The sequence below is a fragment of the Thunnus albacares genome, chromosome 15 (genome assembly GCF_914725855.1).
Source record: "Thunnus albacares chromosome 15, fThuAlb1.1, whole genome shotgun sequence".
In the NCBI taxonomy this organism is placed as follows: domain Eukaryota; kingdom Metazoa; phylum Chordata; class Actinopteri; order Scombriformes; family Scombridae; genus Thunnus; species Thunnus albacares.
Window position 1 is genome coordinate 26,498,312 of NC_058120.1, and position 15,236 is coordinate 26,513,547.

The following is a 15,236-nucleotide window of genomic DNA, read 5'->3' on the forward strand; positions in this document are numbered from 1 at the left end:
ATATCGGCAATCGGCCACAATGAGTTGGAAATATCAGCATATCGGATATCAGCAAAAATCTAATGTCGTGCATCCCTAGTTAAAAGTCTTTACATTCCTAAAAATAGACTTGATGAAAATTAGGAAATTAATTTGTTTTACACACATACTCATCAAGAGTTTTCAATTTACTAATTGAAATTCAAGTGAATGGGCACAAAACTTGCATGATTTTGATGACACAGGTGTGAGCAAGGCAGCCATGTCTCACCCTGCAGAAAATTCTCATCCTCACACTGTTGAGATTTGATGTTTCACCATGACAGAGGAAGTTGCTATAACTTTATTGTAAATGCTCCAGTCTGCACAACACTTTATATGTTTGATAAGACTCCCGGCCTGAACACGTGTACATGACAATATTCCATCAGTGATGCAAACTGGCTGAATAGCGTCCCCTACGAAATTTCAGTAAAGCAGCCCCAACAGCGGGCAAAATAGTGGACAAAGGAAGTAACTACGCTTTATATACTTCAATGAATCTTCTTTCCAGCCTTAATATATCGTATTTAGGATTTAGCCGTAGAAATCGTCAAATCGAAGGGTGACAAATAAAGCGCAGCATAAAATAGACGCATAGCTACAGGTCATAAATGTATTCAGGACGCAGACAGTAAAATCTTTTACTTCTCCCTAGTATTTCGCAACAATTTTGTAACATATTGAAATGTCTGTCAAAAATCAGGTCTGTAACGGGTTAGAATAATGTCTGTTCAAGTGTCACTGAATGTAATCCTGGAATTTGTGGCTGTGTGATTATTTCTTTTGAGTTTATACAACCCAGTCGCCAGAAGAAAACGTTGGCATTGAACGTTTCTGCAAACCACAGAAACGTTGAATATATACGTTTCAACACGTGAATTACGTATCACATCAACATTTCTACAAACGTAGCCTATTAACATTTCTACCCGTTGAATAGATGTTTTATGGTGTGACAACGCTGTGGTTAAGGTCTGGTTAGGTTAAGGCACAAAGACCACTTGGTTAGGTTTAGGGAAAGATCATGGTTTGGGTTAAAATAAAAATAAAAAATAAAATAAAACCGGCCGATGTCTCCCTAAAAAAGACGGTTTTCTCGCCAGAAAAACGGCTGCAAATGTCCTGACGTCTTGCTAAAAACACCTGCTTTTGTCAGTTGAAAAGGGAAGCGAACATTGTTCTCTGCTGATTTCCAACTTGCTGCCAAGAAACCTACTATCCATCAACCTGGCCCTCCTCCTCCCATATAGGAAAGATCAACTCATATAGATCACATGTGAACTAAGACAGAAATGTTGAGATGATACGTATTTTGGAAATGTTGATATAATACGTTTTGTTGAAATGTTAATATGCTACGTATTTCACGTGTTGAAACGTAGATATTCAACGTTTCTGTGGTTTGCAGAAACGTACAATGCCAACGTTTTATTCTGGCGAACAGGCTGAATATCTGCAGCATCACACGACAGCAGAATCTGGTCCGTCTCCAAACTGAGAGAGACGCTGTGCGCATTTACGCACGAGACACAGCAGCTGTAACTTCATAAATATGCCAACAGGATCGATCAGAATCTAACAGTAATTCATTTTACGTTTTCCGTCACATCCGACAGGCCAGCTGTTAGGCTACACACAGATTCAGTGTTTATACAGTGAAATTGGAATAAAGCAGCTCAATCAGACCTGTCATGACAATTTATTCTAAATAACTAAAATAACTAAAAAGTCCAAACTCTGAACAGCCTCTTCAATCGTTAAAGTAACTCATTACAGAAATAATATTTTGGTGTCCTATAAGTTAGTTGTTGCCTGATTAGGTAGATAAGCATATCATTGCACCAAAAAATGGATTACAAACGTAGATAAAAGAAAAACAGTTCAATGATTCCTATTAAACTCAAAAGATATCGAAAAAATAACTAAAAGTTGTACTGAATAGCTATAAAGTGATCAAAATTGGCACTGACACTGTCAGACTGACTCACCCGCCGCCATGACCAGGTGAGTTAGTATGTGATTGCTACTCAGTCACCTGCCCAAACAATTATGCCTCTCGGCCACAGGCTATCAAAGATAACTATAGCAAATTATATTCAAAATTCTACACATAATTAATATACCAATTCTAACTGACTTATACAATAATCCAGAGGCTACATGATCATATTTATTTTAAACTAAAAATGGCATAACACACAGACACAATCTTTAAATCTATACGCTCTGATAAAACACTGCCAGCCGCAATCACAAAAATCTGCTTTTCTGCAGTTGAAAATGTTAATAACCTGTTTATAAATGGATTTTTGTCCTGATGCCGTGCAGCCAGAAGGTCTGGTCGAACAGTCTGTTGGAGGGGTCTCCCTATAATTGATAATAATAAAAGAAGAATAAAAGAAAAGCAATGTGTTAGCATGAATTCATTCATGTATTACCTCGTGAATTAACAGTATCTCATTCATGCCTTAATAAAAGAATAATAATATGTTAATTAATGCAACAATTAAGTTATTTCAATCATCATGATTTCTGGGTAATGAATGATGTTCATGTTTTCATCATAGTTCAGTCTGCAGTTAAAGGGACGGGCTAAAGGCTGAGGGTGGGAGGCAGTAGACCTGTTAAACTAACAGTAGGCTAATAGAGGAAAATATGATTCAGCAAAGATTTTAAACAATATGTATTTTACTGATAAAGAACCAGACCAATAAGGAGTATCAATAAGAGTAGTAGTATCGATAAAATCCTAACGATGCCCATCCCTAATTATGATAATGCAATACACATAATTCACAAGGATTCCAACATCAAACTACAAATTTAATATGAAGAAAGTCAATGAAATGCCTCTGCTCATCCCAGTATCAGTTATACCTGTTAATTCAGATTGTTTTGGCTGCATTACATATTGTGTTGGATGACAAATTAATAGGTAGATTAACATGATGGTTCTGGTGGATTTTAGTGTTTCATGATAGAAGTGGCTCTCTGATTGACTGTGTCCTGCCAGTGAAGCTCCCATTAAAAAATAGTGAAGATTGGTGCAATAGAGATATTTCAATCTGGACCAAAGTGGTTGATCTTGCTGACCCAACTGGGCTCCACTGCTTGCATGGCTAAAATAACGCAAAAGTGCCATTAAATTACTGTATCTGGACATTAACTTGGTGTATTTGTATGATTTTATTTGTCTATCTCAAAAACAGCATCTGTAATGTTTTTAAAACAAATGACAAGGAACAAAAATATTTTCTGAATGATTAATGTCAGTGCAGACTACAAGAATTTTTCCACAAATTTAATAGATTTGAGACAAAACCCTTGAGTTTGCACAAAATCCACATTTGTGTCCGTCATGAAAGGTCTTCTAGTTCGAGGGGTTTCTGAGACTGGTCTTGACCATGTCATCAGCCATACCAGATGCTACATCAGTTTTCAAACATGTTTGATATCATATGCTTGTATGCGCTTGTATTTACATGGAGACGAGTCTGAGGTGGGAGTAGAGCAGGGATTAAACAGGGCAATGTTCTATCACCAACCCTATTTACTGATTTAATTGATTTACACAACAGGTCAAGCAGTTGGAAAGGTTGTGGAATTGAACTAAATATTCTTTATAATGTTGATGTTTCTTTGTATCACTGTTAGAAAATGAGGACGATTTACAAGCAATGATTTGCTGAATGGTGTAAAAGAGGAGGCCTAACACGTCTTTCATTTTACAAGAATCAGGCAGAGAAAGCAGTGCTCAGTTTAGTTTTGGTGATGATCAACTTCAGGTTATAGAAATATGTAAATGTTCATAGTTTTGTTTGATGTACTTTAGATTATGTTTCAGGAATATGTGGTTATAAAAGATTCAAGAAAAAAAAAAGATTAATTCAAATGGCAGTTAGATATTGTTTGGGAATTCATACATTTGCACCATGTTAACTGAGATGTGGGGTTGGATTCATGTTAGATGGAAGGCTAGTATTGAGAGTTTACAATAATACAATATTTGATTTACCAAGAGTTGTTCAAATATAATGTATGAGATAAATGTGTATAGAAATAGGCAGAAGATATCTGGCAAACTCCAAAAATTTAGATTTATTTATAAAAGGAATACAGATGTGAAAAATATGTTGAATATAATCTGTCTGAAAGTAAAAGATCACTGTGCAGAGATAAGATGTGACATACTGACTCAGCATTTTGAAACTGTGGACTGTGCAAATTACGTTCTGTGTTTTTATTAGGGAAAAGAAAAAGACAACCCCCCCACCACCCGGGACTTTGTTGTTGGAAGTAGTGCTGGGATGGAAACAATGTCAACACACCCACCAGAGGCTGTCCAGACCAGTCTGCCAACAACTATCCAGCCTGCAGACACTTCAACTCCTCCTCTCCCTGCAACAGAAGATGAAGCTACAAGGAAAGAAAGGAGAGAGAACTTCAGAAGGGCCCTAGACCTGTTCAGGACATATGAGAAGTAAGAGATATGGGCAGAAGGTTTTCTGCTACTTTATACTTCCACTCCACGACATTTCAGAGGGAAATATTGTACTTTCTACTCCACTACATTTATTTACTTAGTTACTTTTATCATGTAGGTTTGACACAATGGATAATATAACAAGCTTTTAAAATTAGGGATGCACGATATTATCGGCATGTCATCGGTATCGGCCGATAAAAGGTCTAAAATGAAATATCGGCATCAGCCATTTCTGCCGATTATTGCTGCCTGACTGCCTGACTGTACTTCCCTCCATGGACTGTTTCACCCTGACAGTCCCGGTGCTTCCTCCACAGGCTCCACTTCCAACGTTAGCTGAGAGGCTAGCGGAGCGTTAGCCGTGGCATGGCCAGAGGGAAGCACAGTCAGCTAGCCTCTGCTAGCCTCCCAGCTAACGTTAGCCCCGGTTCTGCATGTGGATCCAACCAGAACACTGAGCCTCGGTTTGCTATTCAAGTTAAAGTGGGAAGAAGCAGCAGGTCTGATGGGCAGCTTGAGTAAAGTGGAGCCTGAGGAGGAAACACTGGGACGGTCAGGGAGAAACAGCCCGTTGAGAAGCTGCTAAGTTCGGCTGCATAGATAGGAAACACCTCAGCTGACAGGATGCACCACTCTGTTTGGGGGGGAAAAAAAAATCTTTTTGGTTTATAATGGCAGTTGGCAACCAGCGTATTAGGTGCATTACTGCCACCTTCTGCTCTGGAGTGTGGACCAGAGATTAAATTCTACACATTAATCCTGTCTGTCTAATGAACTCAAAGAAAACACTACTGCTCCACTCACTTGGCAGGTTCATTAAAGTTTTAAGGCTTCCTAAATTCTTCCTTCATACATTGTCTTTCTCGATCATACTAACTACAATCTATGCTTGCATGTATAATAGTCTCCTCAGCCATCTGGAAAAAAATATGTGCATATACCGTTATCGGCATCAGCAATTGGCCAGAGTGAGTTGGAAATATCGTCATATCGGATATCGGCGAAAAATCCAATATCGTGCATCCCTATTTAAAATACAGCACATTGTTAAAGATGAAACCAGTGGTTTCCAACCTTTTTGGCTTTTGACGTCTTACATAAAGCAGTGTGTAGTCGGGGTCACATTTCAGACGTCCAGGAGTTGTTAACAGCTCCACCAAATAGTGATTTTTCACTCTAAACTTCTCACATGGTTTCATTTCAATAAATGTTTAAATTAGGAGTGGGCAACATATCAAATTTACTGGATGTATCACGACTTGTTCTACATGGGATGTGGTAAATGACTATATCACAAACACACACTCACCCTCCCATCCAGCCACTCTCCTAGGTGAGTGTGTGCGACGTATGTAAGTGAGGTGAGGCGTGTGTTTTTGTATTTGACCGTAACGGTTTAACTTTCCACTAACAGCTAACTGCTAATTGTTTTTGACCACAGCAACTACATCAACACTTCTGGTCCATGTCTTTCATAAGAAAAGCATCAGTGGTTCCACTTTGATTAATTTCATTACAACAGCATCTTATTTAACTCTATTATAACAGTGCTTTATTCAACTTTATTGTAACAGCAGCTTATTTATTAGTTTAGTATTTTAGTAATTTACAGTAGTTTAGAGGAGATTTCAAAATATCAAGATATATATTGTTTATCACGATATAGCCTAAAAATATTGTGATGTTGTTTATAGGCCATATCGCCCAGCCCTACTTTGAAGTTAATATTGCTTCTTGAAATACAATCAGCATAATTGTTTGTGCCATGTTTGATTTTAATATGTTATACAGGGTTCTTTGTTATTTGGATTAGTCTATTATGAACTGTTAACAGGCTGCTCCTGACTTGCCTGGGTTGCAGAGTTATACTTAATGGCCCAGGTGATGATGAATGAATGTAGCAAATTCTTACATTTGCAAATGTTTCAGTTGACGTTATCTTTTGATTCAAGCACACTGTCAGGTCAGTGTGCACAACATGTTTTAAAAGGTGGCATTCTAACGTCAATTGCAGAAATAGAAGTTATTTGATGATTAATTGATAGCTGCTCTCAGCCCTCATGTGCATATACAATATGGCAGATCCATATCATCAATCCATATCTCTGATTGGTTATTCCTTCATGTGGTCACTTGAGAGTTGCTCTTACTGTAAATGATACTTTTACACTTTGCTTTAAGTTGTCTCTTGATAAATGTGTCTTATTGTTCAGACTCAGCAAACAGTTGTTTTACTCCTCAGTTGTTTCTTTAGAGCGTTCTGAAGTTTGATAAATACGGGTCCAGACCTTATGGAGACATAAACTTGTGTATCATCATCACAATAACTGAAGTCTACATTGAGTCTGTGGAAGAAAATGTTGTTGGTTCATATTCATTTTTATATGGAACCATTTTAATTGTCTTGTTTATTTGAGGTTGTTTTTACAGCCACATACATATTAACTAACTATTGAAGACAATCTGAATATATCATATATCTCCTTCCATGTGTTCTTATGTCTCTGTCTGAACGCCACCTCCTGCCAACTCCTTACAACACCTCTGATCTCCTAAATATCAGTACAGATAGAAGTGATTTCCTCAGTTATGAAAGTCGATAAAATGTTTTGTGCTCCTTGTCCTAAAAGTGGAACCAAATTTGCATCACTGAGAGAATTTTTGTCCAGTTGGTAGTGATTTCCTTCTCTGAGATGTTTGATAAATATAGACCTGGACCAGCTTTGCTTCTCTGTTGCTTATTTTCTTCTGAAAAAATCATTTAAGGGTCTTTTTGATTGAAATAATATACAGTCACACATTAAATCCATAACCTCCTTTGGATTATTTCACACACTTTTTTCATATTTGAAATGAAGTTGCTGTTGATTGTAATGTTCATTTTCATACTTATGAAGAAGTGTCATAACTATGATTATTACTTGCTGCAGGCTGGGCTCTGGTGAATCTTCCTCCTCAGATTTAAAGAAGGATTCATTTCGGTCTTCAGACAGTCGGTGAGTCAAACCTTTAACCCGTATATACAATCTTTCACACAGTTTTTGAGAATCCATTTTTAGTGAACTTTTTGATATCTACTTCAAAGTTTCTGTTTATCCAACAGTTGCTGTGACTAGATGGCAAATGTTCTAATTTCTCACTCTGGTGGCTTTTCTTTTATACAGCTGTGTGTCCAGGAAAGAGAAGGCACGTTCATATGATATTGATATTGACTTCAAAAAGAAGTAAGACTTTACTAACAGTAAAATGTTACTGCATTCTTAAATATTTTGTAAACACACACACACATAACTCACAGTTTAAATCTTGGTACCAACTGTGTGCAGTTTATAGTATATTGTTTGTTTCTGTGTGGAACAAGTTATAAAACCAGACCTTCCCTTTACCAACTGTGTGCATTGTTGAAATGTTTGGATGTAACTTTGATAATAGACCAGAACCTTGAATGGCAGCTTGCTGCTGAGTGAATGAGCAGTAAATTATAAAGCACTTTGGATAAAAACTTGAAGTCATTTACCATTTATAATTAGTTGTCACATTGCAGTTTAGGTTAAAAACACTACTTGGGTTAAGATGAGAAAAACGTCATTAATTTGCTTAAAGGAAGCCAACATGGATTGTTGGCTTTACCACCACTGCTGGTAAAGACAAATGAACTCAGGACATCTAGTGGTCACATCAGGCAGTGCAGAGTCTGACATGAGAACACAAAATGGACACAAACCTAAGTACATTAGCAAATTCTTACATTTGCAAATGTTTCAGTCGATGATCTCTTGCTTGACACACACTGTCAGATCAGGGTGCACATGTTTTAAAAGTTGGTATTCTAGTGTTAATTGCAGAAATAGCAGAGTCATTTGATGAACTATTAACTATATTAACAATTGTGTGTGTGTTGTTTTACAGCCCAGACGACAAATGTGCCTTCAGATCTGTCTCACTGCCAACGTAAGTCACCATTCTGTTACTTTATAATATTAGTATCTATGTTGGTTAAAATGCTGCTTTGCTCTGTGACCTGTGTAAACAAGGAATAACTGTTCCTCCATTCAATACATCTCTGGTTTCAGCAGCTTGTTTTGTTAGCTGATCATATTTACATTTATCTTTTCTGTCACTTGTATCCACACTGACAGACACTTGAATCAGTAAATTCAACTGACTTTTCTTCAAGATCAAAATGAGCACAAATGTTAGAGCCAGAAATGATTCAGTGTGAACAGAAAACATTATTCCTGAACTTTTCTGATGTCTATCTGGTAGTTGTGTATCCAGCAGTTGTTGTGTCTGGATGGCTGATATTCTCATGTTGGGTCTTCTTCATCAACTTTATTTTTGGTCTTTCTTGATCTGCTTTGCTGTGATTTCATTTATATCTTTATAACAAGAAACAGTGTGTTTTATTAAATGGTTAAAATAACACAGAGGAAGGTGTTCATTAAGGGTCAGACCTTTGTATTTTCTATACTCATAAATGATCTTCCATCAGTCTGCTCCGAGTGTGATGATGATGATGATGATGATGATGATGATGATGATGATGATGATGATGATAATAATAATAATAATTAAAATTTCTGTTTTATTCCAGCACTTGATATCAGCAAGACAATACAAATCAATAACAACAGAGCCTGTATTTATCAAACTGCTAAAAGTAAAAATTTGGACTTTAGGGAAAGATAAAAGTTGACAAACTTGAGAATAAAAATTATTGATCAAACTTGTGTTGATATAAAATGTTGTTAAATGTCAGAGAGCTGCAGAGGTCTGTTAAGTTGGTTCAGAGTAGATCTTAGATGACTGCAGTACAGAAAACAGAGCCGAGCCTCCGTTTTCTGTCTGATTGTACAAAATATAATTGGTTGTGATGAATAATATGTTAAGCAGCATCATTATAAATAGAGAAGTTTTAGTCTATTATTTGTCTTTGAACATTTGACAGGATGTTACATCACTTTTTCCTTTTTTTAGCATTTATCAACAAACAATCAGAAAACATCTGGTGAATCTGTCAACATCATTAAAATCATTCAGTGGACACAGAATCAAGAATAAATCTGACATTGATTTTATTTGCAGTCACTTTCTAATCATCTTTATTATCTGAACTTGTCAGTGTGATACTAGATTCTCCTCCATTATATGATTTCTCTGACGTATATTAGACGTTGACGAAGCAGAATTTTGTTTCCATTTCAGCCAATTTCCTATTATTTCATCTATATTTATATATTTATATATTATAACATAACAATGATTTTTATTTGCAGCTGGCTGGACTTCAGTGAATATCTCTTCTCACATCCATTGAAGAAGGTTGCAACAGCTGATCGTTATTCAGTCTTGTCTTCAGACAGTGGGTGAGTCAAACCTGTAACTCACATATTGATTCTTTAACACACTTTTTGCAATATATTGATGAAACTGTCAACATAATTATAACTCTGTGTGAGAAGAGGAGAGAAATCATTCAGTGGCCACAGAATCAAGAATAAATCTGTTATTGATTTAATTCATAATCACTTTATAAGCATCTTCATCATCACTTCATCACTTGTCAGTGTGATACTAAATTATCCTCCATTATATAATTTCTCTGATGAACCAAACGTTGATGTAACAGAATTTTGTTGTTGTTTCTCTTTCAGTTTCAATTTCCTATTAATTCATCCATATTTATATATTTATACATTATAAATATATTAGGTTGTTGTTCATTTCACATTCATTATTCCTGGAGGTTTAAATATTTCCCACAAATAAATTGAATTTATAATTATATATGTTCTTGCAGAATAACATACCACTGAATAAACTGTAAGAATGATTTAAAGTATGTACAATATGGCAGATCCATATCATCAATCCATATCTCTGATTGGTTATTCCTTCATGTGATCACTTGAGAGTTGCTCTTACTGTAAATGTTACTTTTACACTTTGCTTTAAGTTGTCTCTTGATAAATGTGTCTTATTGTTCAGACTCAGCAAACAGTTGTTTTACTCCTCAGTTGTTTCTTTAGAGCGTTCTGAAGTTTGATAAATACGGGTCCAGACCTTATGGAGACATAAACTTGTGTATCATCATCACAATAACTGAAGTCTACATTGAGTCTGTGGAACAAAATGTTGTTGTTTCATATTCATTTTTATATGGAACCATTTTAATTGTCTTGTTTATTTGAGTTTGTTTTTACAGCCACATACATATTAACTAACTATTGAAGACAATCTGAATATATCATATATCTCCTTCCATGTGTTCTTATGTCTCTGTCTGAACGCCACCTCCTGCCAACTCCTTACAACATCTCTGATCTCCTAAATATCAGTACAGATAGAAGTGATTTCCTCAGTTTAGAAAGTTGATCAAATGTTTTGTGCTTCTTGTCCTAAAAGTGGAACCAAATTTGCATCACTGTTAGAATTTTTGTCCAGTTGGTAGTGATTTCCTTCTCTGAGATGTTTGATAAATATAGACCTGGACCAGCTTTGCTTCTCTGTTGCTTATTTTCTTCTGAAAAAAAAAAAAAAAAAAAAATCATCTTTTTGATTGAAATAATATACAGTCACACATTGAATCCATAACCTCCTTTGGATTATTTCACACACTTTTTCATATTTGATATGAAGTTGCTCTCAATTGTAATGTTTATTTTCATACTTATGAAGAAGTGTCATAACTATGATTATTACTTGCTGCAGGCTGGACTCTGGTGAATCTTCCTCCTCAGATTCAGAGGACGTTGCAACGAGTGATGATGATTCAGTCTGGTCTTCACACAGTCGGTGAGTCAAACCTTTAACCCGTATATACAATCTTTCACACAGTTTTTGAGAATCCATTTTTAGTGAACTTCTTTGATATCTGCTTCAAAGTTTCTGTTTATCCAACAGTTGCTGTGACTAGATGGCAAATGTTCTAATTTTCCACTCTGGTGACTTTTCTTTTATGTTGTGTTCAGTAAACCTGTGATGTGCATTGAGGGTCCATTGAGAGCTGCTGCCTCACTGTCAGAGTAAGTCACCATTCTGTTACTTTATAATATTAGTATCTATGTTGGTTAACGTGCTGCTTTGCTCTGTGACCTGTGTAAACAAGGAATAACTGTTCCTCCATTCAATACATCTCTGGTTTCAGCAGCTTGTTTTGTTAGCTGATCATATTTACATTTATCTTTTCTGTCACTTGTATCCACACTGACAGACACTTGAGGAAGGTATTCTTAAAGGGTCAGACCTTTGTATTTTCTATACTCATAAATGATCTTCCATCAGTCTGCTCTGAGAATAATAATAATAATAATAATAATAATAATAATAATAATAATAATAATAATAATAATAATAATAATAATAATAATAATAATGATTAAAATTTCTGTTGTAGTTCAGCACTTGATATCAGCAAGACAAAACAAATCAATAACAACAGAGCCTGTATTTTTCAAACTGCTAAAAGTTAATATTAGACTTAAGGGAAAGATAAAAGTTGACAAATAAAAATTATTGATCAAACTTGTGTTGATATAAAATGTTGTTAAATGTCAGAGAGCTGCAGAGGTCTGTTAAGTTGGTTCAGAGTAGATCTTAGATGACTGCAGTACAGAAAACAGAGCCGAGCCTCCGTTTTCTGTCTGATTGTACAAAATATAATTGGTTGTGATGAATAATATGTTAAGCAGCATCATTATAAATAGAGAAGTTTTAGTCTATTATTTGTCTTTGAACATTTGACAGGATGTTACATCACTTTTTCCTTTTTTCAGCATTTATCAACAAACAATCAGAAAACATCTGGTGAATCTGTCAACATCATTAAAATCATTCAGTGGACACAGAATCAAGAATAAATCTGACATTGATTTTATTTGCAGTCACTTTCTAATCATCTTTATTATCTGAACTTGTCAGTGTGATACTAGATTCTCCTCCATTATATGATTTCTCTGACGTATATCAGACGTTGACGAAGCAGAATTTTGTTTCCATTTCAGCCAAATTCCTATTATTTCATCTATATTTATATATTTATATATTATAACATAACTATGATTATTACTTGCAGCCTGTGGAACTTTGCTGGATCTCACTTCTTATATCTAAAGATAACGTTTGCAACAGCTGATGGTGATTCATTCTGGTCTTCAGACAGTGGGTGAGTCAAACCAGTAACTCACATATTGATTCTTTAACACACTTTTTGCAATATATTGATGAAACTGTCAACATAATTATAACTCTGTGTGAGAAGAGGAGAGAAATCATTCAGTGGCCACAGAATCAAGAATAAATCTGTTATTGATTTTATTCATAATCAATTTATAAGCATCTTCATCATCACTTCATCACTTGTCAGTGTGATACTAAATTCTCCTCCATTATTTGATTTTTCTGATGAACCAAACATTGATGTAGCAGAATTTTGTTTCCATTTCAGTCAATTTTATTTCAAACCTTTAACTTGTATATAAATTCTTTCACACAGTTTTTGAGAAAAATCCATTTTTAGTGATCGTTTTTGATATCTCCTTTAAAGTTTCTGTTTATCCAACAGTTGCTGTGACTAGATGTCAAATGTTCTAATTTTCCACTCTGGTGACTTTTCTTTTATGTCTTTCAGAATCTATCTGGAGAGAAAAGTTTCCTCTAAATACAAACGTGTGTCCAGCAAGAGGATGAAGCCATACAATCGTATTGACTCTAAAAAGAAGTAAGACTTTACTAACAGCAAAATGTTACTGCATTCTTAAATATTTTGTACGAACACACACACACACACACACACACACACACACACACACACACACTGATTTCCTTCTCTGAGATGCTTGATAAATATAGACCTGGACCAGCTTTGCCTCTCTGTTGCTTATTTTCTTCCGAAAAAATCATTTATCATGTCTTTTGATTGAAATAATGTATATATGTATACGTATATGATGGTGCAAGGTTAATGTTAAGGTGAGAAGTAGGTGGAAACTACTTTAAAAACTTGTGTGACAAAAGAAGATAAATCATTCAGTCAATCACTCAGTCATTTCATGTCTGTGCTTTCTTTCTTGTCTAACAGAGTCTCTATGGATAGCGGATCCTCTGAAACCAGCTGTGTGTCCATGAAGAGTGACAGGTCACGAGGTGTCGTTATAATCTTTAAAGGGTAAGGGCCTGAATAAACCAGGAATTTAAAACATTATTATTCACAGTGAATTAAATTTAATCCCATGGAGTCATCATGATCAGTGGATATGGTTGAGCGATCTATGCTTCCACCATACTGTTCTTTTGTTTGATACTGAAAACAGAATGTTTGCTTTCCTCTATCACTCAGGTATGAGATAAACACTGATCAATGTGTCTGGACAGGAATCTCTAAACACATTTAGATATTGTTTAGGAATTACTAATATTGTGAGATTATGGAATATGATGGTTGATTTTGAGTTAATAGGACTGCTGGAGTATGAATTTGTGAATCTCTAAAAGTGAAAAGTGAAGGTGGAGTTGTTCAAATATAGTGTAAAGTGTAAATGTGGGTGGAAGATGTCTGACCAAAGCAAAAACTGGCATTTATTTATAAAAGAATACAAATTAGAAAAATATGTTGAATATGATCTGTCTGGAAGTAAAAGATCACTGTGCAGAGAAAAGATGTGGCATACTGACTCAGCATTTTGAAACTGTGTGCTGTGTCAATTATGTTCTGTGTTTTTATCAGGGAAGAGGAAAAAGACGAGCTCCCCATAACCCAGGAGCTTGTTGTTGGAAGTAGTGCTGGGATGGAAACAAAGTCAACACCAGTGGCTGTCCTGACTAGTCTGCTTACAACTATCCAGCCTGCAGACGCTTCAACTCATCCTCTCCCTGCAACAAGAGACAAAGCTAAAAGCAAATGTGGAACAAAGATGTTCAGAAAGGTCCGAACCATGTTCAGGAGAAACGAGGAGTAAGTTGCATTGGGGTTTTCTGCAACTTTGTACTTCTACTCCGCTACAAGTACTTTTTACTTCACTACATTTATTTGACAGTTTTACACAAATGAAAACATGCTAAGCTTATAATAATACAACACAAATAACAAATAAACTTCTCATGGTTTCATTCAATAAAATTATCACAAAACAAAGGAAATATTTCCTCTCCTATTAATCATCTCATAACTCCTCAGTAGGCTTGATTACTGTAACAGTGTCCTCACAGGTCTCCCTAAAAAATCCATCAGAGAGCTGCAGGTGATTCAGAAGGCTGCTACTTGAGTCCTCACTAAGAAGAAAGTGGATCATATCACTCCAGTTCTCAGATCTTTACACTGCTTCCTGTCTGTCAAAGTATCGATTTCAAAATACTACTGTTGGTTTATAAAGCTCTGAATGGTTTAGGACCAAAATACATTTCTGATCTTCTGCTATCTTATACACTACCCAATCAATCAATCAATCAATCAATCAAGTTATTATTTGTCACATATAATCATTCAAGACTGCGGCTCACTCCGCATGTCGAAGTGTCCTTAAACAAGATACTGAACCCCAAATTGCTCCTCATGGCTGTGCCTTCAGTGTATGAATATGTGTGCGAATGATTAGATCCTCCTGATGAGCAGGTTGGCACCTTGCATGGCAGCCTCTGCCATCAATTGGTCTCAATTCTTATACTTCTAGTATAGTGCAGCATTGACCATGACATCCTAATCAATGGTCTTGAAAAGTGGGTTGGTCTTTCT

General features: G+C 35.7%; 1 protein-coding gene across 1 annotated transcript in view; it reads left to right on the plus strand.

Annotated features, from left to right (window-relative positions):
- LOC122998243 overlaps positions 1-15,236 on the plus strand; it is a 171,533-nt gene that overhangs the window by 105,156 nt on the left and 51,141 nt on the right. Inside the window, exons 25-32 of the mRNA XM_044375019.1 lie at positions 7,438-7,503; positions 7,672-7,731; positions 8,417-8,458; positions 9,784-9,873; positions 11,219-11,302; positions 11,479-11,532; positions 12,582-12,671; positions 13,137-13,226. Of these exons, the coding sequence (XP_044230954.1) occupies positions 7,438-7,503; positions 7,672-7,731; positions 8,417-8,458; positions 9,784-9,873; positions 11,219-11,302; positions 11,479-11,532; positions 12,582-12,671; positions 13,137-13,226 (576 nt within the window). The remainder of the gene's footprint in view (positions 1-7,437; positions 7,504-7,671; positions 7,732-8,416; positions 8,459-9,783; positions 9,874-11,218; positions 11,303-11,478; positions 11,533-12,581; positions 12,672-13,136; positions 13,227-15,236) is intronic.